At 37.6% G+C, this 25165-nt stretch overlaps 1 protein-coding gene across 1 annotated transcript; it reads right to left on the bottom strand.

The window, feature by feature from the left end:
- Positions 1-20836, bottom strand: LOC114518990 (collagen alpha-1(I) chain-like). The gene is made up of 69 exons (XM_028539043.1): positions 20624-20836; positions 19732-19780; positions 16632-16732; positions 16134-16543; positions 15784-15885; positions 15055-15321; positions 14732-14776; positions 14571-14624; positions 14332-14385; positions 13983-14039; positions 13808-13861; positions 13445-13498; positions 13288-13332; positions 12750-12794; positions 12618-12671; positions 12347-12391; positions 11816-11869; positions 11576-11620; positions 11236-11289; positions 11099-11143; positions 10885-10938; positions 10728-10781; positions 10548-10601; positions 10405-10458; positions 10279-10332; positions 9046-9090; positions 8852-8905; positions 8718-8762; positions 8549-8602; positions 8266-8319; positions 8038-8091; positions 7871-7924; positions 7740-7793; positions 7555-7644; positions 7409-7462; positions 7277-7330; positions 7134-7187; positions 6899-6952; positions 6749-6802; positions 6609-6662; positions 6331-6384; positions 6190-6243; positions 5970-6023; positions 5773-5826; positions 5640-5693; positions 5513-5566; positions 5303-5356; positions 5163-5216; positions 4922-4975; positions 4714-4767; positions 4569-4622; positions 4420-4473; positions 4275-4328; positions 4148-4201; positions 3935-3988; positions 3601-3711; positions 3260-3313; positions 3044-3097; positions 2834-2887; positions 2607-2624; positions 2483-2518; positions 2369-2386; positions 2267-2284; positions 2061-2102; positions 1668-1748; positions 1464-1596; positions 1197-1303; positions 725-1015; positions 1-615 (listed from the first exon to the last, which is right to left on the bottom strand). The coding sequence occupies exons 1-69, from the start codon at positions 20637-20639 to the stop codon at positions 469-471; spliced, it is 4722 nt and encodes a 1573-aa protein (XP_028394844.1). The 5' UTR covers positions 20640-20836; the 3' UTR covers positions 1-468.
- Positions 20837-25165: the final 4329 nt, after the last annotated feature.

Here is a 25165-nt window from a genome sequence, read left to right as displayed (position 1 = left end):
AAATAGACTCGACCAGCAAAACACAATGTATTAATGAATCACATTTAACCTAGAAAGCTATAATATTGAGCATCATTAAACTATTGAGTATTGTACTAATAATTATTATTTTAATTTGCGTATATACATGTCTTTTCATTTTATACAACCATATGATAAGATGGGAGGATAAGTTACGTTCTCAAAAACGAAAAACATCGATAGCACAGTATATTTTTTCACACATTTGCGTCAAGCACGTTATTCATATCTCTTATAATCGGGGAATTTTGCAGAAAACGGAATACAGAATTACCCTAAGAGGTTTGCCCAAATAAACCACGATATATTAAGGTATTCGAAAACGATTTTATGCAAAATACTACGAATATAACAATCCGTTTCGATTTCTTAGTCAATTTTTCGACCTCGCACGCATGTTTTCAGACAGTATCATAGTCACGTCTACATTGGTGTACAACAGACGTTCTAGTAGAAGCATACAGGACCTATTTCCAAACCAAATTGCTCTTGAAATAATCCTCTATAAAAGAAACTGAAGTCAACAATAGGCAAAGACTCTAAGATCGTTGTTTCTAGTAGAAAATCCGCTTTTCGCCACCTTTGGTTGTCGATCTATGAAAATTGAGAATTTGCATTAGTTATTGCATGATATATTGTGATTTAGTCAGTAAATCAGCCAAGCTAAACTTTTAGTTACAATGACAACAAATTTAAACTATACCTTGCACCCGTCACTTAATACTTGAGGACTCTGCTTTCCCTTATATTTGAACTTCCTTCCATTCCAACCGTAAAATCGCACGCCAAACTTATATGTCTTCTCGCGTCTGTTATACCACGCTGTTGAGCTTTTACAGTTGTACGTTATCCGCTGGGTCGCATTCGAACTTAGTAAGCGAAGGAAATTAAACTGGACTTTCGAGATGGGATACCGAAATGTAAAGTTTGAGGCAACTTTGGAGAACCGAATCCGAGCTCTTGGCTTGCCCTGGGACCAAGTTCGTTTGGGAATCTAAGACAACAATATTAGATATCAGTTAAATTCCACCAGTTCTTCCTTATCATCGTATACATGTACACACGGGTGAGCCGCACAGAAATCGAGTTATCTTGATCGAATTTTGAATGGTCCTAGTGTTATCGCACACACTGAAGGCTATTTCTCATTAAAAATTAAGAAAACGGTTCTCGACCTGTTCAGGCGATGGTGCAACACAGGATTTCCCTCCAGCAGTAAAATCGCAATACACTCGAACTGCATCAACAGGACAACCAAGGTTTGGATCAATCCAATAATAGCCTATATAACGATACAGTACGCCAAATATATTTCACACGTGCAGAAATTCAGGCGAATATGAGACGTCAGACTCTGCTTAATGCCGGGATTTAATTATTGGGTTGACATCTTTTTTTAGAACTCGACTGTGAAGCAAACATTTTGCAAAGTGAAAATATACCGTTCTTTAGTTGCGGATGACAGGCATGCAAATCCTTGCATGTTCGTCCAGGATACTCTTTACTTCCAGGAGGATTTTTCATATTTGATGTTTGACCAGCCAAGTTGATAATTTTTTGTTGCATGGGGACCCCCTGTGGAGAAAGAATTTTTAGATGACGAGAAACTAGAATTGGAGCCAAGCAAAGCTCTGCGTGAAGAATACCTCCATCTCTGGATCTCCGAAGACTGATTGATAATAATGAACTACTCGGGCCTTTGTCTTTCCTTGTGTTCGTTCCACTGGCTAGGAAAAAAATAAGGAATATCCCTAAAACGATGAACATTTGAAGCGCGTGGTTTTTTTTCTTAACTATCGTCTCTACTAGTAAAGAAGAAAAGGAAAGTCACGTGAGTTACTCCCTCCCTCCCCCTCAGTATCCCTGTTCAAAGTACCGAATTAATAACCTCCCCCCCCCCTCGGCTTCCCTGTAATACCATACATACCATACATACTGAAGTACCGAATTAATACATAATCGCAATAAAACTTTGGACATTATAAGGAAGGTTTATCTTATCTGAATAATATCATTTTCGGTATTATAAAAAGAATTACCTGTTGAAGAGTTGAAACTCGTCTTACTGATCCAGGTGGACCCTATAAAAATGTTTAAAATCACGCATTCGAATATATACAATTAACTAATATTCCTTGTCCATAAAAGGCTTTTTTACAAGCCTTTTTTCTGTTTTTATACTGTTGGATGCTGTGTGATGCTCAGCGGTGTGCTATTTTAGCCATGCACGTTTAAAGACACTTACCGGAGGTCCTCTACGTCCCTATATGCAGAGAACAGGAGAAAAGCAGAATGTTTAATGCCTTTGTTAGGATATAAAATATTAATAAAGTCATAGTTTACTTACTTGAGCTCCTTTCCAACCCTAAAGCAGGTTAATGAAAATAATTATGAAAAATAATTATGAAAAAACCTTGGTTAAATGCGTCAAAGAGACGATTAAGTGTTCTTAACGGCATACCTTATAACCCGTATCCCCTGGAGCACCTTGATATCCCTAAAACGATGACATGTTTTCAGTTGCCAATGTGACATTTTGTAAACTTGAAAATTGAAATTTACACAATGCAGAATTTCTTGCCAACCTGGTGTCCTTTGCTACCCTAAAATCAAAAACAAAACGAAATATTGTAAATTATACAAGTTCATTTTCCTTCATTGTTAGCCAAGATTAATTTCCTCACGTTTTTCACTTTCTCGTCGTTAACCGGGAATTCATGGAATGGCTTACGATAAACATTTATATTTATATTAACCCCTGGCACGAAGCCTGCTATAAACCGATGTAGTCTGTTTGAACTAAAGCACCAACCTTAATGCCTTTATTTCCCGGAAATCCAACTTGACCTAAACGACCAGTTTCACCCTGTTTGAATATAAAGTAAACAGGGAGTTGGCTTGGGAACTTGATACACCCAGAAAATGTGGATGATCCAGCCTTAGTTGGTTCAGAGTTCACGTTTAAGAACATAATAATTTGCTTCAACTATCTTTAAACAAGACGTTGCCACTGCCAACAAACCTGTGAACCTTTTGGTCCAATTATTCCTGATTGTCCGACACTTCCTACCGGGCCCTAAATATTGAGGTGAAACCACATTCTAATCTTTATATTCACTACATTTAAAAGAATGGCCGACTTGGCTGTGGGCCAATTTCCGCTGTAGTACCCCAGTGATTAAGGATTGATACATGGGAGCAATGTGTCTCTAGATCATGTCAAATACCTAAAACTTACAGATTTCCCTTTTGATCTTTCTTCTCCAATTTTTCCAGGATCACCTCGAGGTCCCTATAGAAACAGGTAAAAATAAGGTATCGCTAATATAGCTATTCTGGTTTAGTTAATGAAAGTAACCACTGCAATCACATCAACGACCCCAAGTTTCGACACTTCAGTAATAAAACCAGAGTAGAGGTAAGAGTTTATATACTTGGCTGCTATGAACTTACATACTTCAATTAGATAAAAATGATAAATGAGGTATCTTGACAAGAGATCCAGTGTATTGCTTTACAGATCCAGTGTATTGCTTTACGGGACTTAGTGCATTGCTTAGACTTAGGGTTATTACTTACAGGAATACCATTGGATCCAGAACGTCCAGGAGTCCCTGGGAGTCCTCGTGGACCAATAGAACCCCGAGGTCCTCTCTTAGTTGGTGATTTACCATCTTTTCCAGCTGACCCCTGGTGACATAAAAATTACAATGTTGCACTAAATATGTTTTAGTTATATTTCAAAGAGATGTTGTTGCGGGGTTAGAAGAATACTTGAGGTTTGTCTGATGATGATTTCGTTTCAGTCACATATTGTGGAGCTGTCGCTACAATTCTCAACCATAACCATTACTGCACCGTTTCAGAGGTTGGATGTCATGGCGATATTAATGAATACATTAACGTTACTTACCGGTTCTCCTCTTATTCCAGCCAAGCCAATAATCCCCACTTCCCCGGGTGGACCCTAAAATGGAAAGAAAACCGGCTGGTATCATCTTGTTCGGTTCATCAACGCAAATGCTTCCTTGGCCCCGAGACTCGCTCAGGTAATTCAAGACATGCAAGCGGAATTGACGTGGTTTTCGAAAAGGCTGGTTCAAATTAAAAAGTTTATATCATATACCGCTGGTCCCTGTCTTCCGACATTTCCCGGAACTCCGATATCGCCTCTTATTCCCTTGAAAGAAAAATAGTGTGGTGTAGTACAATCAAAAATATTCTTATGCATGAATATGGTAGTATTATTATACCTTGCGACCAGGAGCTCCTGTTGCTCCCAGAGTTCCACGCGTACCGGATTTTCCCTAAAACATCACGAAAAAGTTAAACAAAACCCATTTCGTGATTGTGTGAAAACATCAGATGTTTCAGCTATGGGTATTTGCATTTCCGTACCTGCTTTCCGGGTTCGCCTGGATCTCCTGTAACGCCAGGTAACCCAAGTTTACCCTAAAGTACAAAAGCAATCATGCAGGATTTTATTCTTGATTCATGATCCAGAGCTAGGTGATCGTCTATCCAACTTCTACTCCCACTATCCATACCTGTATGCCTCTCTTCCCTTTCGTCCCGTGTGCACCTGTTTCACCTATCGGTCCCTGAAAAAAAATAAATTACTTTTAGCTTGAAATGTTTTGTAAAATAAAATGAATAACGATGAACTATGTAAAATTTAGCCTCTGTTTTTACCTGTTCTCCAGTTCCACCGTGAGGGCCTGCAGGTCCTCGGAAGCCTTCCATTCCCTACAATCCAAATAACCAAACACTAAAAATGGGTTTGCACGCAAGCTTTGCATCAAAACAGACCCTGTTCAATCCCCTATTTCAGGCTCAAAAAGCCCGTTTTCTCCGATGGAAGAAAGTTTTCCAATTGCAAAGACTAACAACTGATACCTACCCGTAAGCCTGAAATTCCTTTGACCCCTTTCTTTCCCACTGTTCCTGGCATCCCCTATGAATCATGGTAATGAAAAAATTGCAACATATATTTACAAAAAAAAAACATAAAAGAAAAGATGGAACTTAAGAGAAGATTGCATGCATGCATGTGGTGTATTATGTCTACAACGGCTTTTTAAGTTAAGTATTGCTTTGGGTTAGCTGTGTAGTGCAGATGTATAATCTTTTTAACAACAAACCCCGCCGCCGAAGTCTCCATTAGTGCCTTTCACTCCCGGCTCACCAGGTCGACCCTACCCAAAAAAATGACAGCAATCAGCACATCAATTCAAAAAGTGTCCATGAGTTTATTTGCCTACGTATGCACTTAGAAGCTCACCAGTTTGCCATCACCGCCAGTATCACCTCTGTTACCAGCATCACCAGGAAGCCCCTAGATTTTTTAACACACATTGATATACCTCCATAAAGTATTCTTTGCATGGACACTATCAACGAAACACTTCGCACCCGGCGTGTTCTGCATGGCGCAGAAACTAGCTAGTTTTTAATTTATAACGCACAACGTCTTACACAGGTATCATCCTACCTGTGACCCTTGTTCACCAGATTTTCCTTCCACACCTATGTCACCTTTTCCTCCCTACAGAGTTTAGATATACGTCACAACGGTTAGTTACGCTTATGAAAACCTTTCTTTTGAGAGTGTGTCTCACCTGTTGTCCAACTAATCCTGGAAATCCCTTCTCACCTCGAGGACCCAAAATTCCCTGGACAACAACAATATAAAAAATGATGAGGAGTTGAGACGCAACGAGGTAAAACAATGATATATATGACATTACAAACCTGCAGTCCGATTTCTCCAGGTAATCCTGTTTCTCCAGGTTTTCCAATTGAGCCCTGACAATGAAAATGATTAGGTTTAGGTTTATTACACAACCCTCCTCCCAATCGTACACAGCATTTGTTTCTTGTAAAGCATTTGCCGGTCAATCAAAAAATCCCAAAACCTAAACTGTGAAGAAACCCAACTAGAATCTTACCAGCAATCCTCTGTACCCTTTAAATCCCGATTGACCTCCATCTCCTTTTATTCCCTATGTAAAAAAAACAGACTTAGTCTAGAAGAAAAACATGCCGGCTGCGAAAAAGTTGTAGAGCACGAAAATAAGAAAAACAGGACTAAGAAGTCCCGTGACCAGTGTGGAAATATGCATGTGTCACTAAATCAGTTCAACGTTCTTCATGTTCCTGAGCCCTTACCACAATTCCATTTTCACCATCTTCACCGGCCTTTCCAACTTTTCCTCTTGGTCCCTAAAAGAATGTAATTTAATGAGTATACATTATAATTTAAATAAAATGATATGATTACAGACATAAACTAATTATCATCTTACTTACCACTTCTCCGACTGATCCCGTAGTTCCAGGAATTCCAGCAATACCTTTTTTACCCTTTCAAGAAGTTATTAAATATTATGCAACGAACCGAAATAATTCCAGGATCTCGAGAGGGTTCGTCGAATTAACAAATGATGAACAAACAAACACGGATCAAATCAGGTACGTTTTCTAGCGTTGCTGTACGTGAATTTTTTGTAGCAGGCGTTTGCGGGAGTAAATAGTGAGTTTAAGATTCACCAAGTGTAGAAAGACAGGAATATATGCATTTCATTCACCTTTTGGCCCTTTCCTCCAGCAGTCCCTGTGGTACCGGGAAGTCCGGGTTGACCCTGCCAGAAGCAAATAGAATTGATCGCTCATCAGGAAACATTTTATCAAATATTCATCATTATAACAAATTTCACAGTCACGTTACCTTAAAACCAAACACTCCAATTTCTCCACGCATTCCACGATTGCCAGGTTGTCCCTAAAACAAAGTGGGAATTGTTCACTCCGTCATCTTTATATTTCTACCTAATTACTCGTTATTGCTTCATCTTCTGTCAAGTAAAGTAGTACTTACCAAATCTCCGGTGTTACCAACTAATCCTTTTATTCCTTTATTCCCAAGATCACCCTGAAATCAACAAAAATTATTATTGAGGAAGCTAAAGAAGATTGTAGAACAATGGACGTGAATCAGGGGTGTATTTGGCTCAGTCCAGTTTCACAATTTTTCAAGATTCCATAGTGCCAATGTCGATTGTAAGTTGTAACATATATATTAACGGGCTGATGTGTAATATTGCAAGGCTCACCGGCTCTCCTTTTTTACCAACTTGACCAGTCATTCCCCGATAACCTTTCTCCCCCTATATCATATTAAAAAATCACATGTTTATAGAAAACAGACACCGTGGATAAATCTGTGGTGTAGTACAGTCACAAGCAGTATACTTACATATATACCGTCGGCACCTATGATCCCATGATGTCCTGTAGGACCATCTGGCCCCTACAATATAAAAAGCCCAAAAGGTCCATAAAAGAATTCACTGTCAAAAGGAAGATCGCATTACAAGCTGGTACATACTGGTTCGCCAATATGACCTGAATCTCCTGTTTTTCCTGCAATGCCTTTTGAACCCTGAAATGAAAAGTTGCAACATGCTAGATGTTTCGAGCTGGGTGATGCTGTGTGATCTTTTAAATTCTTTTTTTAATTGGCACTCTGCTTACCATATCACCAGGATCACCATCAGGGCCGTCATCACCATCGTTACCAATCTCTCCAGCAAGACCCCGGGAACCAATATCACCTTGACTTCCCTGAACATGCATAATTATTCTAATTTTAACACGAGTGTAACAAAATTATTCATGTTTCGTGCATCACCGGATACAATACAAAATATCTACAGTACCTGTTCACCAAGGACGCCTAGTGCCCCTTTGGTTCCCTCTGGACCAGAAGGACCCTGAAAAGAATACGTCCAAAATCAAGTTCAGAAAAATAGTGCAAGAAGATAATGCAAAATATGTTCTTAGAACTTACATCGGGTCCCATAAGACCATTATCACCAATGATACCTCGGGCACCAGGTCGACCCTACGACAAAAAAGTGGAAAAATAATCATTAAAACAGCATAATATGGATCACATTCTACCTCAGCAGATTCGTACTTCCAATTGCATGGTATTAATACATAATAATGCGGCACCTTTTCACCAAGTTTGCCTTGGTCACCCTCCATTCCTGGTTTACCCATATATCCCTAAAAATTAGAAGCAATAATTAGCAAAACGATAAAAAGCATGTAAACTAGTCTCGTTAACATACTTAGATTAGAGAAAATACGTCTCTAAAAGTTGAAAAAAAAGATGCATGCATCAGCACGAACAGTTGCTCTGTTTCGCCACTGCAGTGAACAATGATGATATTAAGTTACCTTCACTCCCATTTCCCCCAACTCTCCTGCTAGTCCAGAAGGTCCTCTTGTTCCCTACATATACATAAACACAAATGCTACAGAAAACGTTTCAAGACATGTCTCTAGTATCTGTGAACTAATAGTTATACCGGAACAGTTACAGAATATAAACTGGGCACTAGGAAGCTACGTTTTATTTTCTTTCTTAACATGTATTTTTATATTTTACTCTTGAACTATGCATGTCTATCGAGCAAATGGTCCCCTTAATGACAGTTCATCTTAATTGTGATTATCGTACCCCTTCGCCTTTGAAACCACCAAGACCTTGCTCTCCTGTAGGTCCTTCAAGCCCCTGATAAATGCAAAAATATACTGTAAGTTTAAATACTCAAAAGTTTCAATGTAAGACGAGTGTGTGCATGGTTCATTTGTGAACATACGGTTAAAAACTGGTGAACTCAACTCACAGCTTCTGCACTTTCTCCACTAGCTCCCGTGGCACCGATTTCTCCCTAAAATGAAAGGTTAAAATTTTCCAATACCAGATCGGTCATCTCATAATAGAATTGAGTTAAATCTTAACTGTGAAAATCGTAATTACCAACATGCCAGGTTCGCCAGGAAGGCCAATTTCACCTCGATCGCCTTTTTCACCCTAGAAGTAAAAATACATAGTTTCGTATCAGTGTTTTGTCGCAGAGGTCGAAGGTACGATTCACGACAGAATTTTACATAACCAACGTTTCACTAATCCCATACACAGCATATTATTAGTTGAATAATCCTGGAACAAACCTCATCTCCAAGCAATCCAGAGGTGCCCTCTAAACCGTCAGCGCCCTGTAACAAAATAAAAAATTAAATCTATAATTCATATTGACAATACTTCGAGTCACTGCAAGGTAACTCGGCTGAAAATTTTGGGCAACCGAATTTTATGAAATTTCGAGTGTTTTGAAATCATGATAATCTAAATTCATGAGCATTCATATTACATCATATTGATGTATACGTGGTTACTCACTGAAAAATAACGATGTCATCGCTTCCATGAAACATTCCGTTGCCAAGGCTTGGTCTTCGTGGTGGGATTAACTGGAAAACCACAAAACTCGTTTTAGATAAAAAGCACACAAGATTCCACGAAACATCATGATATATTTGGCAAAAATCCTCGCATGTTTCATTCACCAGTCGTAAACATATTTGATGACGTAATTAGGGTTCACTTTTGAAAGTTTACGGTCGTTCCAGTTAATCCGGCGATCGAAGCCAAGACATTGACAGCGGTGTATTTGGTAAATGAGACACTTAGAGGATGTTTGCAAGTGCACGCATTAAGAAGCACAAACTTGGTTTGCTGCATATGATGTTCAAACATATTCCATTACATTTATTGCTTCAAACATGAAAACGTTCATAGAATATCTGAGAAGTATGAATATTATCTAAGAAGGTGTACGTTTTGTTGACTTTTTAATTGTAAACGGTTCAAAATTTCCAGTGGCTTCCCCTTGAAAAGTTTAAAATAGTTTGAGATCTAGACAAGGCCGTAAACAAACAAGGTAATAAGTTCCACTTCATCAGCATTAGCGAGGTAAAAATGACAATTCAACGGACATAATTCCGAAATGAAGATGTCTGATTATTTGGGTAAAACCCGAGTATCACTACTCAAAAATAACACAACACATGCATCACCAAAAAAACTATTTCCTCCGTATCCACCATCATTTGAAACTTAGTCTCGCGAGCATTATAGGAGCACCTGGGGATTTTTCAGCGTCAAACCTCGGTTTGAATTGACTTGCTGGTTTAAATTTCTGCTTAACCGTTCTTTCCAATTCTTTTAATAACATAATTTACTCATTTTAATGCTATTAAAAAGTGCATAACTTGGCAAAACAGCTTACAAACAACCTATTCCCGAAGCTTAACTATTGTTCCAATGTTCAAGATGCTCCTACACTGTATATATATCTAAAATATTGAAGTTGAATAGTTTAACAAAAGTAAAACAATACATACAACAGAACCACGATGTCCGTCGGCGCCCTTCTCTCCTCGCCCCCCCGGTTCTCCCTTAATCGAACAAACATTGATATTGACATATTATAAATTCTTTCTCCATTAAGTGTAATTTATATTATATACCTTTTTCCCTTGCCCACCACGACCCCCGCGTGATCCTGTAACGCCAGGAACACCCTGAAAAGTAAAGAAAAATTATATCAAACCTATAGAGATTTGTGATATGTTTGTCGTTGATATTATTTTCAACCGGTCTTATGACTTACTTTCTCTCCCTCGTCACCAATCCCTCCTGGTCCTCCAGTATCACCCATTGGACCCTTGAATGAGAGAGTGATGATTAATCACAAGTTATTGCGAATTGTATGAGAAGAAAATTAAAGTCATCGAAACTATCGTATTTTTTTCATTTAATCAGAGCAAAGATATACGACTTGCTTACTCACCAGTTTCCCGACCTCCCCCAACGGCCCTGATTTTCCAGATAGTCCTGGGTTGCCCTAAGAATGTCAATTAATTAATTATAATACTACCAGTTATAGCTGCTTATATTTCACTGAATGACGCCTATTATAATATATACACAGATAATGCGTTTTTTACCTTTCCTCCAGCCTCCCCTCTTCCTCCTTTTAACCCTTCAACACCCTTGCTACCCTAAGAAATCAACCAGAGTAGTATATATCTGTCGAGCCTGCGTTATCACCTTTTTTTTTCACAATATAGGACTCTGTTCGATTACCTCATTTTACACTTCCTGTACAATACAATACAATATACTATGCATGATAATTCATAATTAAAAATAGTCTATTACCTTTACTCCCTTTACACCTCTAATGCCGTCTTCACCGCCATGTCCCTAAATAATAAGGAATAATATTATACTATGAATTACGGTCTCGCCGTAGTAGCAAACGAACAATGACGCGTCTTTTATCTTTTTTTTCTCACCTTTTTACCACGGATACCAATTTCACCTTCCTCACCAGTAAGACCACGACTACCCTAGAAAGGTTAGCTTGTAGGTAATTATTAGCTCGTTAGACTGATGTGTAAATTAAATTTTAATCAAATACTACATCTACATTTTAATCAAATACTACATCTATAAATTTGTTGAAGCAACAGGCTTTTTTGAAACTATTTAAAAAACCAAGCGACAAGATAACTTATTATAACAAGTGCGCGTGATATCCTTTGCATGATCGACATCATTGCTCTTAATCAGTAATTCGAACTAATAAAATTATTAAAGTGACATAGAAATACAATAGCAGAGGGTTATACTTACAAGGGGACCAGGAATTCCGGAATCCCCAGGAGGACCAAGGCCACCCTGAAAAATAAATAAAATATGAAAAGATATTTCACGTATGATAACATGATTATTTGTGTTCTCAAGGAGCACAGTATGTAAATTCCATTTAATTTTGTTTCTCTAAACTCACAGAATGAGCAACAAGAAGACAAACTTCTACCATACAAAATCTATCACTTTCTCTTGTCTCCCTGAGACTCCTGTCATAGTTACCTGTTTGCCTGGGGCACCAAACAAACCATGATGTCCTCTCTCTCCACGAATCCCCTAAGGGGAAAGTTAAATAATTAAAATTGAGAACTACACACATTTTACCCGAGAGAAACGTTCGAAATATGTAATGCCCAGACGTCACGAAGTGCCGCATCAAATGCAGATAGACATGAACCAAAATTTTAGTCTTTAACATTAGGTTCTGCACATGAATAGTTCGACTGAAATTTTCCGGTGGACTGAATTTTTCAATTGAGGGAAAACTCTTGCTCAAATTCTTGAAAATTTTCGATTATGCTGATGCTTCTACAACAGTTCACAAAGTGAATCATTTAGCTCCATTTCAGAACTATTTTCTGACTATAAGAGATAATGTTCATGTAGTACGAATCTCATATTCCATATCTGTCAGAATTGTTCTGGAGTAGCATCGTCACGAGTTCAGGAACGAACTCTCGCGGTTTTAAAACAACTTAAACAAGGACTTCCGTTTACAATAAGAAAGCTTTTGAAAATGGGCGATGATCTTACCGTGTTACCTTTTCTGCCATCCCGACCAAGCGAGCCGGCTGGACCCTGAAAGGCAATGAAAAGAACGTATTTTCTAACAGATATAAGGCCTAATTCAAATGACGTGCTTGCGATGTGCAGAAATCATTAACAATAATAGATGATGAGGTATCTCAAATAATTCTCTATTCTTTTAAAAAAGACTCAGTACGACTGTTGAACAAGCCTAATATATCACTCGCAATCACGACTGTAACATGATGGCATCCAAAATCAAGGAAGTTCTACACACCGCTTTACCGTCAGGTCCTGGGGCACCACGGAAACCTTGTTCTCCTGGCTCACCCTGGAAACATTTAATTGTATTTCCAGTCAAAAACAGGCGACAAATGAGTGAAATGCAGTGTTGAAGAGTTTAACATACCCTTAATCCCGGTATGCCTTCGACTCCAGTATCTCCTCTCAGACCCTGAAAGAATACGATATGCTAAAGACTTGTTTTGGTATAACAGGCCATGTTCATTAATGCCTAAAATTCTTTGCCTGTAAAATTCTTCGCAATAATCACCGACAATGTATTGTTGAAAACATATTATATTATTGTTTATGAGGCCCTGCATAAGACATCATGGAAGAACGAAGACAACAGATAATGAGATGATAAGCCTCATGAACCTTCATTATCAACAAAACACACGTTTTTATTATTCACACATAAACTTTAGTCCCCCTATCCTAATATTTTAGTATTTTGGCGTCTATCGACTGTGAAAACAACGAATTTCAATAGAAATGAATAAATTATAATCTGAAATTCGTATAGCTGAACTAAATTACTAGGCTGATTACGCTACTGGTCGCACTACTTTTTTATATTCCAAATTAGGAGAAATCATTATACTGTATATACAGCAACAAATCAACTTATATAGAAAGGATAAAAGGGAAGCATTTCAACATACCATGAAACCTTTTCGTCCCTCGATTCCTTTATTTCCAGGTGGACCCTACGATATATCGGCATAAGATTTGCTAGTATATGATATTATTTACACTGTGTATAATAACCTTATCCTATTTTGTTAGTTGCCATTTCTAAAAAAGTTTTAATATACTTACAACTTTGCCCGGCGTTCCCATATTTCCTCTATCCCCTTGTGGACCTAGTTGACCCTAGTAATAACGAGGTAATGTCATCTGTCACGTTAATAATATATTTGAACCAGTCCTAACCGATATTTCAGTTTTATGGCGGTGTCACACCATGCAACTTTCCTTGCAAATTACAATGCAATGTCAAATACGATCATTTTGTACGATCTGCTAACGTTTTCTTAGCATTTCAAACACTCGTTACAAATAACATCCCTCAAAATTAGAATTGCATTGCAAGTTGCAAGGAACGTTGCATAGTGTAACACAGCCTTTATAAATTATGCAGTCATAACTTTCTCTTTATTTGCACGTAACTAATAATCTTACCTTTCTTCCTTTAAATCCCGTTATTCCTTTCGGCCCTTCTTCACCTTCCCAACCCTATAGACGAAATGCGTCATGGCCCAACTTAGCCGACAAGAATCTACCAGCTTTAAACTGTATAATTTTTACCATAAATTACATTTTCACCATCAATTATACCTCAATTCTTATATCTAACCTTATGCCCGGCTTTTCCTCTTTTGCCATTGTGGTATGCGGGGTCACCATTGTATCCCTACGAAAATAAACATTGCTTCAGTCGTAAATACGTATTTAGTCTAAGAATTTCTAATTAGATTGACAACCTATCAAGACTTTAAACCATCCACCTTCTCATCAAATTATCGGCAACCCTTAAAAAAGCAACTTCCTGACACAAAAATGGCCCTGTGCTTTTCTGATGGTGGTTGTAAAAAAAGGTTGTTGACACAACTGGCCTTCTAATGGCAAAGTTATCTTACTATGTGTGTTCACCTACGAACTATCAAGAAGAGAAAAGTTATGAAGTTTCTGATAGTCTTGCTTACCGGGAGACCCATAATTCCAATAGGTCCAGGTTTCCCAGGTGGCCCAGGGTTACCCTATAGCGAATAAAACATCCCAATTACCCTATAATGTCCTACAAGATGAGCAGCATTTAGGTTGGTTTGGAACTTGCAGCCTAATGAGATATCGCAGTTTTTATTCCAAGGAAAAAGAGTAAGACGACTGTGATAAAGTGCTTTTACAAGAGAAAAATAAGATGTCAACGTTTGATAGATCGTACCGGTATTCCTCTTAGTCCTGGAGGTCCTCTCATTCCCGGATGTCCTGGTGGTCCCTAAATATATCAGATATATTATGCGTTTTGTATAAATTAACATAATCTTTGTTTGTTGGCAATCATTGCACTTTTTGCTCCTAACCTCATGAAACAAAAATACTTACCGAATAACCTTTTCTGCCCTTTGGCCCAATAGGACCTGGCTCTGGCTAGAAAATATATATTTAAAAGTAAGAATCATTCTACTATTACGTATTTAAATACAGTGAAATCACAAGCACGGATAGCAGTTCTTGCATCGTATTTTATTGTAAAAATATTATGTAAATGACTGAAGTTTTAATCCTGTTTAAATATTCAGAAATAATAATAATAATAATAATATCACGAACGCATTATACGACCCCTTCCTACAGAGAGTGCGTTCAAATTCGACTCAACTAAACACCTATCCTATTGCGTCAACCAGATTACCAGTGATAACTACCTTCACGACGACAGATTGTAGCACGGTGTAACTTGTTGACGGGGCCTCAGTTCTACTTGGATATATTAATGACTGTGACAGTACTCTTGAGGCAGTCATGTAGATAGGAGACGAAACAATAACCAAGCTTGATTTTACTGCGTATGCTACAGGAGTCGTTTGTATCCTCATACGGGTGGCCTGGCTAATCTGTAGCAGCATCGGTTGGCTAAGTGGCTTGATACTTCTGTTGACGTCATCCAAGGCTTTTACAGTGGCGTTTCTTCTCTGAAAAAATACAGTATTGGGAGAGGTGAGATGTTCCTGCTTACCTCCGTAAAATGGGAACCCAGAATGTCCTATTTTAAGGTTGGGGAAATGGAATTTTCACGTTGGAAATAGCAAATGAAGTTGGGATTTGGACGCTTTTCATCTTTTTAAATAGAATTTTGACAGGTTTCTAGTCGTTTTCGTTGCTTGCTGTATAATTCACAGTTTTTACCATGACAACAACTCGAAATTAAATTAGAGGCATTGAGGCAATGCTTAGTTTCTAGATCTGAATAAGCTTTGAAAGATGGAAAGATATAGTTTCCTACGAAGCCACCAAAAAAATTCAGGCGAGACGGTCTTGATTTGACATTTAGGCTATTTTGCCCACGAGAATGAAGTGGTCTTAGTCACTGACAATCGATTGTCGTCGCCCCATCCCCTAATATAACAATACTTCACACGTACAATGAACAGTACCTCGTTTGGGAGAAAACCAATATCTAAACATTGTTGATAGATATGAGAACAAAATTCTTTAGCTGACGATTTTTCCACAGAGAAGAAAAATTGGCATATCCCCTAATGGAAAATCATAATTGTTCGTATAAATACAACTATCCTACTATCAATTTATATATAACCAGGGAGCAGCAGCGTGGCAGCGTCTTGAAACAACTTAGCATCAAATGTGGTATAACAACTGCCTAAGATGGTGTTCTTGCCTATTTTAGGCAGTTGTTACCACTAATATTAATGACATCATCAATGACTACAGTATCATCAACTATACTTTCCAATCTAACAAACCACATTTACTTCCAACTTACTTCCAAATGATCTTCGCTCTCATGATTTTCATCTCCAACAACTACGCCACCTTCACCCCATAACGTCAAATTTCGTGAAAATTCCCTCAACGGCGCGTCTTCACATGACGAATACAACGCTAAAGAATTTCTTCCCACACTAATAGCAAGTTGCCTCCAAGTGCCCACACTAGGCTCTAAACTAAACCTAACAGACTCCCTTTTCTCATTGTACACAGTAAGGGAAGTGTTCGTTAAACTAACTCGGAACAAATGTAACACAGGTGAGCTGGAAAAAAATTGAACAAGGTTGCCCGTCCAGCCATTTTTGATAATAAACAATAAAGAAAATTCTTCCGCAGCTGGAAATAAAGAATCCTGCTGAACATGTCGACTATGTTTTCTTGCCAGATCAAGTAAATCGACGAAACCTGTAAAAGATTTGAAATTGATGTAAATATATAGCAGTGATAACGCAGGATATAAAATCTAGGTTCTATTTTATATGAAGCTCTATACCTCGAGGATCTGGACGTTTTAATTGGCCACCGGCAATTTTAGGAAGTTCACTACTGGCACAGCCAACAATCCATGTGAGGAAAAGCAGCAACATCAATAGCCTGGTAAAAGACGTTTTCAACATAAAATGAAGGTTACACACTCTCATAATTTATATCCTAACAAACTGAGCTCACATTCCGTTAACCCGTCAAAATGGTTCGTTAAAATTCTTAATTGGTCCAGTTTGACCCGTTTTGGGCGCGTAAAGGAAGAAGGCGTAAAGAAAGAACCAGTATTTTTGCCTCAAACCGGAACACACAAACACACTAAGCGCACGGCGCACCTGATCGCTATTTTTATAGGTAGTTCCGTTGGAATGAACATAACTGGAACTCAACCTTCTGAAATTTTATTGAACGTTAGGAGAGAATTGTTGTCTCTGGGACTGATGGCTATTAGTCAAAGACTGATAAAATCACTTTTGGCTCCATTGACCTCCGAGGCCCCCTAAATCGTCGGTTCAATCTCGAGGCCGCGCGTGTTTGCATCACGAGTCTCCTCGACTAGACCGCGGATTAAGACGCGTGTCTGGTTTCAATTTTCTGGAGTAACTATACTGTTGCGTTCACTGATTCTCACGTCTACGGTTTTGATACAAGCTACGACTGTTTTTATACTATCACGCTGAGGTTATATACCTTTTTGAGAATGTTGGGTCAACAAATAATCACGAATACGGCATCGTACATAAGGATATTCCCTGCACTCTTGGCTAGGATTAAGTAATATCACGTAAAGCTTATCAATATGAGCTCTAAAGTAACACACTATTATCATAACAAAACTCGCTTAAAGCAACAATCTACACTCAATTTTCACTCTGAAGTTTTTATAAACTACTCGACTGTGATCACAGGGTTCTGAGTGGGCTTCCCGTTAGGATGAAACAACATGAGTCCTCATAATAATGCATATTTAGCACGTTCTGCTTTCAACAGGATTTAGAAAGGAATGCCTTCAAAAATGAAAATCACTAATGATTGATTGCGGTAGTCGCTAATTGCATTTATATAAAACCATAATATCGTATGCATGAACGCTAAATAAACTCAATTTGATATTGGAAGAAATTGAGGACCTGTTCGGCCATGTTTAAACGATATCGTGGTTTCTATAGAAAAATCAGTTTTATCTCAAAGCCTGTAAGAGATAAAATTACAAATTAAACCCTTCATTTATCTTTTTATGTAAGCGGCTGATATAAAGAGAGTAATTTTCCCGTGCATCGAGATAAATATGCAATATGAATTAGTTTACATCTGTTTACACGTTTCAAACATACCACTTTGTATTGCGAACAAACGATTTTTTCCTGAAAACAGTGCAGTTTATGGTTAGACGCGCGTTTTTATGGAAAAAGGTGGAATTTAAAGTGTCGTCACTTATTAATATATAGTCTTTCAAAATATTAGAATATCAAAAAATGCCCCAATAAATCTATAAAAATATTTTTTATCCTTTTAAGTGGCCAAAGTGCGTAACTCATCTTGTGTTAAATCTCTCAGCTACTCAAGGAATGACCACAAAACTGTTGTCGTTGTGTTTTAGTAATGATGTTTTAGATGTTGAAGATGATCAATGAATTTCGAGAAACATATTTAGATACTGTACAAAATAACAACAAAAGCAGGAAAACGCTTGAACAGCACGCTTAAATGGATTTGGGCACTTGAAAGTTTATTTATATTTCCATGGTTTTAGACTAAGCTTTGGATTAACCTTATAGGCCAAGGGCAAAATATTTCAGAAGAAGTTCTGTCAAAGCAGGGGCTTTTTAAAGTACCACATAAAAAAAGAACGACAAAAGTACGAAAAGATTTTTTTCATATGTTCAAAGTTAAAACCATCTTGATGGATGGTATATAACTTCAGCGCACAGGAAGAAATGGAACTTGCTACATGAAATTTCAATACATCTGCTGGGAAATGGCAAAAACTAGCAGGTGACATCAGATGGTGACATCAGAACCAATCAAATGTGTGACATCTAAAGTACCATTTAACAGAGTTATATACATTAAACGTGTTTCACGAATCTTTATCCCACAAGCAAGAAGTCGAGCGAATCTAAATAAATGAACTCATCCTTCACCATTATTATCTACGGGCTTTGCTGCGCCTGTTACTGCATTGTGTATTGTTGAATTCAACGATTTTATTGCCGTTTAATTATTGTGATCATCATTACCAACAATTTCTTTTCATAGTGGGCTACATTCAGAGTGACGTAAATAATTTGTGTTAGAAACATTAAGTACGTAAGCTGGGAGGAAGCCGTCTATCTTAGAGAACAACCAACGACATAATTTCTGGCCAAGTCAATGGTAAGAGTCTGGTGCTGACCTTGGTGTGGTAACACACACCCCATAAATACACTGTTCAGTATCCTGTCGATCAATATTCTCCACAGGGGGCACATGTACATGATATAGATCTTCGTGTCAGGGCCTAACGAGGGATATTTTTCAACAAGGAGCGTATCGAGAAATACGACTCGAGAAAAAACGACTGACACAGGGTCATTATTTCTACCATAGCTCGTGTGCGACAGGTTTTTTGACAAAACGTTGTCTGCCACTTCAAACTCAGATATATTGAGTTCAAAAATGTCGTGAAAGATTAAGTGTAAGGTGCTTGTAAATACGCCGCCCTTACACCGACCTCGCCCAGGTAAAACGCCACCCATATTAACATGTATACTTTCCGCTTTAAAGTGTACTAGGCGAAACCGCAACTTCCACTGTTTTGAAGCTTAGTGAAGGAATGTCATGTATGCTTCTACGCTATTACCTACATTAAAACAATCGTAAAATAAACAAGCCCCTGACACAATCCTTCAAATAATGCCATCATGGTGATTCATTTTTATTAGAAATGGGATGGGTAAGCGATTAGTCCGGCGATTCTTGAAATATCCGTGTGCTAGACAATGATAATCACTTGATTGGAACGCATCATATAAAACTCATGATCGAAGAAATATATGTGCTGCCACCTGCTAAGCATACGAACATACCGCAATTGAATGCTGTTCATGACAAATCATCACACACTTTACCTGGCCTGCAGTGAAGTAGCGGGCCATTTTTCCAATCCCTTGTCCTCTCCTATAAGGAAAACAAGCGAGGAAGCTTAGTGTTTTTTTTTTATATTTGATGTTTGGAGTACCAGGTTCGTCGTTTATGTAGTATTTCTGAGTGTATTCAAGGGCAATCTCAGTACCTCTATTAATGGTCCTTACACCGGCGTCCGGCGCCGTATTGATCATTCATCTTATATACATAAAATTTCTTTTTGGAACCGCAGTTATTTGTTAAGCACAAAAAAGTTTCTTTACGTTTGAAAGATCGGTTATTTTTGGCATTCTGAACTGGAATTTCAACGTTTGTGAAACAGCACTGGTATATTCGCAAAATATGTTAATTAATAAAATTTTGCCCTACTGAATAATAGTTATAGCTATGTGAATGATATATGTGCCATATCTACATCATCAAAAATCTCGTACGCATTAAAGAAATTTGAGCCTATCTAAGAAAAGCAACTCAAAGCAAATAAAATAAAATCGTTTTAAAGCTCATAATGCGAGTAAGTCGTCGTATATATAGATACTTCGAGAAGCTGCTTTTTGCTTTCAATTTATATCTTACAATTTGTACGCAATCGTCACTATGGCCTTTTCAGTATCATAGAAAGATGATCAAATATTTACTAAATATCAGTTAAATTACGATATTATGCAACATTTAATGGCTATTTGTATCACATCACACGGTGTGTATATATTTATAATACAATTTCATACAAACGCGTAAAATTACGCGCTTTCAAGAGCGCGCTTTGTATACAGCGAAAATCTAAACATAAATGCGTAGTTGTTGTGTATGCATATTTCAGTTTATTATAAATATACAAAACGTGTCTGTTATGTGGAGAGTATTAAAGCTTACCTTGTGAACGTCTCATTGAGCGCGAATTTGCGATCACCAAATGAAATACCGCAACTCATGCGTACATTTTAACACTGTAACAAACTCCAGATCAACAAAACGCAGAGAAGGACGGCGGAAAATCAAAACCCTGCTTGGGATTCAGTTCTCACACGGCTCGCCAAGACACTGTGCGGCTTTGTTTTCAGTACCGGAAACCGTAACGGCAGAGAGGCTCGATAATCTTTGAACAGATATCTGATTACCGCACTACCGCACTAAACCGCGCACTTTTGCCTCGATGCGCAACGATTACTAATTTGCTCACCGTTCGCCGCGCACTGTCAGAACGACCAATTCCAAGCGTACAAATAGCTATCTCAGAGATTCCATAGCGATTGTCCACGGTGGGTAAAATACGTAGTTTATTTTAAAACAAAGAATGCATTACGAATACAGTGCACTCTTGTTCTTTACGGACATGTCGGTTCAATTGCTATGACCACAATTCACTTACTAGTCTAAACATTGCCATCAATATTGCTTCGGGGTCACATATATGCGAGTAACAGAAGTCAAAGCAACTAAGCTACCGTAAAAACAGATTTGCGCACAGAATTAGTTGAAACATCATATGTAGAACAATATTTATTCATAGGGCGGAAATGATACGTAACAGATACACGACAAAGCACTCTTCAAAGTCTTCTTACATGCCGCCTCAAATCTACACCATGCCTGATATGGATTTTTTATTGAATCTATTTGTTTCACTACGCAAAAAAAACAGGCGAAATTTTTTGACCAATTCGACAATCAGGAACCAATTATGCTATTAAAAAGGATTGCATTCTATTTCGGGCAATTATACATCATTATATACCTCAGGAATAACTGCGCTGTTCCCAGGACAAAGGCGTGTAAATACGGACGTGGCTTTACGTGTTGAGTGACATATCTTATTACTTCTGTGCTTAGACGCGTTTTACATGTCGTAGAATAATATTGCAATCTATAGAAGTTGTACAAAATTCGTACTAAATAAACAATTTTATCACAGAATTGGCAACACCAGGAAAGCAAATGTGATCAGAGCAAATCTTCGTCCGACATTTTACTTACTTACAACTCTTTAAATTTTTGAAAGAAACTTTTTTAACTGATGCATACGATGTTTTAATAAAGCATTAACGGTGATTTTCTAACCATAAGCACAAAAATTATATTGAAATGGTCCAATAATATTGTTTTAAATACTTATCATTCGAGGTCCAGTAACTGCAATTCAGCAATTCTATGATTGAGATCATTCAAAAAGAGGTATTAGTTCACGTCACAGCGTTGTTTCATTATAATAAATTTTATTAACATTGCTGAAAATTTCTGTTATCAAGATTGTTTGTAATTCTTTATGTATCAAGTCGCCTAAAAAGGTATTAGTTTCACGTGATAGCCTTGTTTCATTATAAAAAAATTATTAACATTGGTGAAAATTTCTGTTATCAAGATTGTTTGTAATACTTTATGCATTAAGTCGCCTCCTAATTGATCCTCCCTTTATTTAATAAGTTACGAAATAACACCTTCATAATATTTGCTAGAAAATGATTTCAAGACACTTATTCTATAGGAAACAGCTCATTTCTATAGGAAACTTCTGATAGACTTTTTGAGGGTAGCTGGCGGACAATATCTTGCGTGCAGATAGGGCAAGGAACAGTAAGAAACTCAATAACAACACGCCTCACTTATAATTAGTCTCAATGAGCCATCACTCATGCGCGTTGCTATTGAATTTTAAATTGTATCAGTCCTATCTTCAAGTTGGCGTCTTTTACTAATAGACTATGACTGCTAAAGGGTACATATATCTTGTGAGACGCTGCATTCATGTCCTGTGCACACGCGGTTGAGTCAAGAACCATAATTGTATTTTTTCGACGACCAATTAACTGAATGAAGCATTTTACGGTCCAAAGACCCTGCCGATGATGATAGCCGATGATGAAAACTCCGATGCCCTTCGCGTGTGATTATTTTTTTTTTGTCGCCGGAAAGTTTAGTAAAACGCCGCGTGTTGTAAGATAATCTGTTATTGTTCTTTCTATCATTTCTATGTTTTAAATTTAACTTGCTACGTGCGAATTTCACCAAAGGTAAAGCACAAGAGGAAAAATATAACAAGAAATCAACAGAGGAAATCAGTGAAATCATCATATAAATTGAGCGGTATTTACTAATTTTTAAGCCGCTCACTCTGTGGTATTTTAATTATCGCGGGTGTTGGGAAAAGATCATACCAGAACTACTCTGTAATTCCAAACATTAAAATCATTTTGTAATTTTTTTGGACTTTACCACCATATTTTATAACCATCAAGTAGTACAAAAACACCATTATTTCTGACGATGACTAATGTCGAAACTCAAAATAACATCACGTTATTTCCTTCAGTTTGAAGTAATTATCATTGTTTTGTGGATGAGATGAATTAATCCGTCATTAATTTGTTTAGCATGCAGTTCGTCTGGAGTGCTGTGCTATGTCGTAACGTTTCCTCAAAACGTGTCCTAACGCATTCTCTAAACTTGACTGTTCTCAAAACTTAACGCATTTTTAAAACTTGACCATCTGGTTTTTGCGGTTGTGAATTGACGAGAAATATATTAGCTGGTGTAAATTGGGGGATGATGACATTTCAGAGACTACCGCGATTAGTGTAATCAAAGTTTTTAATATATAGCACTATAGTTTTTAAAAAAATAAATATGTCTCGTACAGAGTTATGATTGGTTCAGAGCGTGTCCTAATTTCTCTTATACCTCTAATGCATAAGTCTGCTTGACCCAGTATCGAGTCATAATTCTTCAGAATTATAGAGTTTTAACTTTGGAGACACACATGACAAGAAAAGGGATGAGTATAAAATGCCATATATACACTTTTTCTGCATCCCCTACAGTTTCTTTATCCAATATTATATTTATTCTCCGTTTCCAATATCTTAGAATTATCCAATATCTTAGATTGCGATGACTTCCGTCTCGTTTGGTCATCGCAGGCCAATCGTTTCCCTGTAGGCATTTCTTTAATGCAGAAGTCACAGGGAAGCGGCAATCGTCTCCACATCCAATCAAAAACTAATTGAACGTCTTTTTTTAAATAAGATATGATCCGGCGAACGCACAGTTTTAAATATATTTCCATACAGGAAGACACTGGAACTAACCTGCTGCAGGAAATAGTTAATAGTTATATCACGATAAAGGAATACTTCAGTGTGTGTGTGAGTAAAGAACAGATAGATAGATAGACAGATAGTTTATTAAAACAATTACATTGCAGCTTATAATAGCTGAATTGCGTAATTGATGTACTGTTGAAGTTAGAATACGCTACATCCATTTGCCGCCCTAAGTCATGCGATTTCACCAGGCATGGGGTAGATAAACATTGAGCAAAGTTCAATGATCTTCTTCGAGGTCTTGTTTGTTTTGCTATTGGGAGATGAGATGGCGAGGATTACCTGTGGCGTTACAGTTTCTTAACCTGACACCGCAAAAAAAGCAATAATATCAATAAATATTCGAAGGACGCCAAACTTCCAAACTAAGCTGGAAAAAACGGTGATTTCAAGAGGCAATTCAAAGCCGTCTCGTATTTGACCATTTTTTATCTCAATTATTATACAAAGTGCATGCTATTAGGATTAACTTTATTTGTGTGAAAAATGGGTCTGTGAACTAAATATAATATGCTAAATTTGGGTTATTGGATAACCCTTTGAGTTGATACCAATCTCCCTATTTCATTTACGTGAATCCACAGTTTTTATTTAAGTGAATCTACAGATTCCTATTCGTGATTAGCCATCACTTGAAATTTTTAGGGCGATCTCGGAATATTAAGAAAGGTCATATATGCTTGGCGCTATACGATTGAAGACCTCCACATGACAAATTTTACATTCATTCCACAGTATTTTGATTCGGGCTTCAAAGCCTCGCTTCAATGAATCACTTGCCAATCACATTGCGGCTTTTTTGCTGTTGGAAACAAGGCTCAAATAAGACAAAAACCGCATCAATTGTTCACTTCCACTTCAAAGATGGATTTCAACTTGCGGAGAAATAGGTCGCTAGCGATATATTTGCATATTTTCTTTTGAATTGAGAACAGTCATGTTGTATCTATTTATGCTGTTATTATTCTAAATATTATAGCGAACTCTGTAAGTGGAAATCCAGTCATATGAGACGATAGCTCGGCAGTGCTGGAATCTCGCTTCACATATCATTTCAATATTTGAAAAATTGCATTATATAGAACCGGGTCAGCCCGGCTCGGGCGAGATCCCGACTGAACGAAGCGAGATCTCGCCTTCAACCATATGCTTTAACTGGCTCATATGAAAACATCAAGCCGGACAGGGCCAGAGAAAAAAAAACTGTTGTTCAAGTTTTAATTTTTAGTGATTTATTATAGTAGTACCGCCCAGCACTGTCTTGAATTTGTACTTTTTTAGGATGTATATATTGGACGAACTGGGAGTTCGGCTCCCA

This window comes from Dendronephthya gigantea, unplaced genomic scaffold, assembly GCF_004324835.1.
Source record: "Dendronephthya gigantea isolate DGI-Jeju-01 unplaced genomic scaffold, DenGig_1.0 000012F, whole genome shotgun sequence".
In the NCBI taxonomy this organism is placed as follows: domain Eukaryota; kingdom Metazoa; phylum Cnidaria; class Anthozoa; order Malacalcyonacea; family Nephtheidae; genus Dendronephthya; species Dendronephthya gigantea.
The sequence above is the reverse complement of the archived record's forward strand: the minus strand, read 5'-3'. Positions and strand labels throughout refer to the sequence as shown.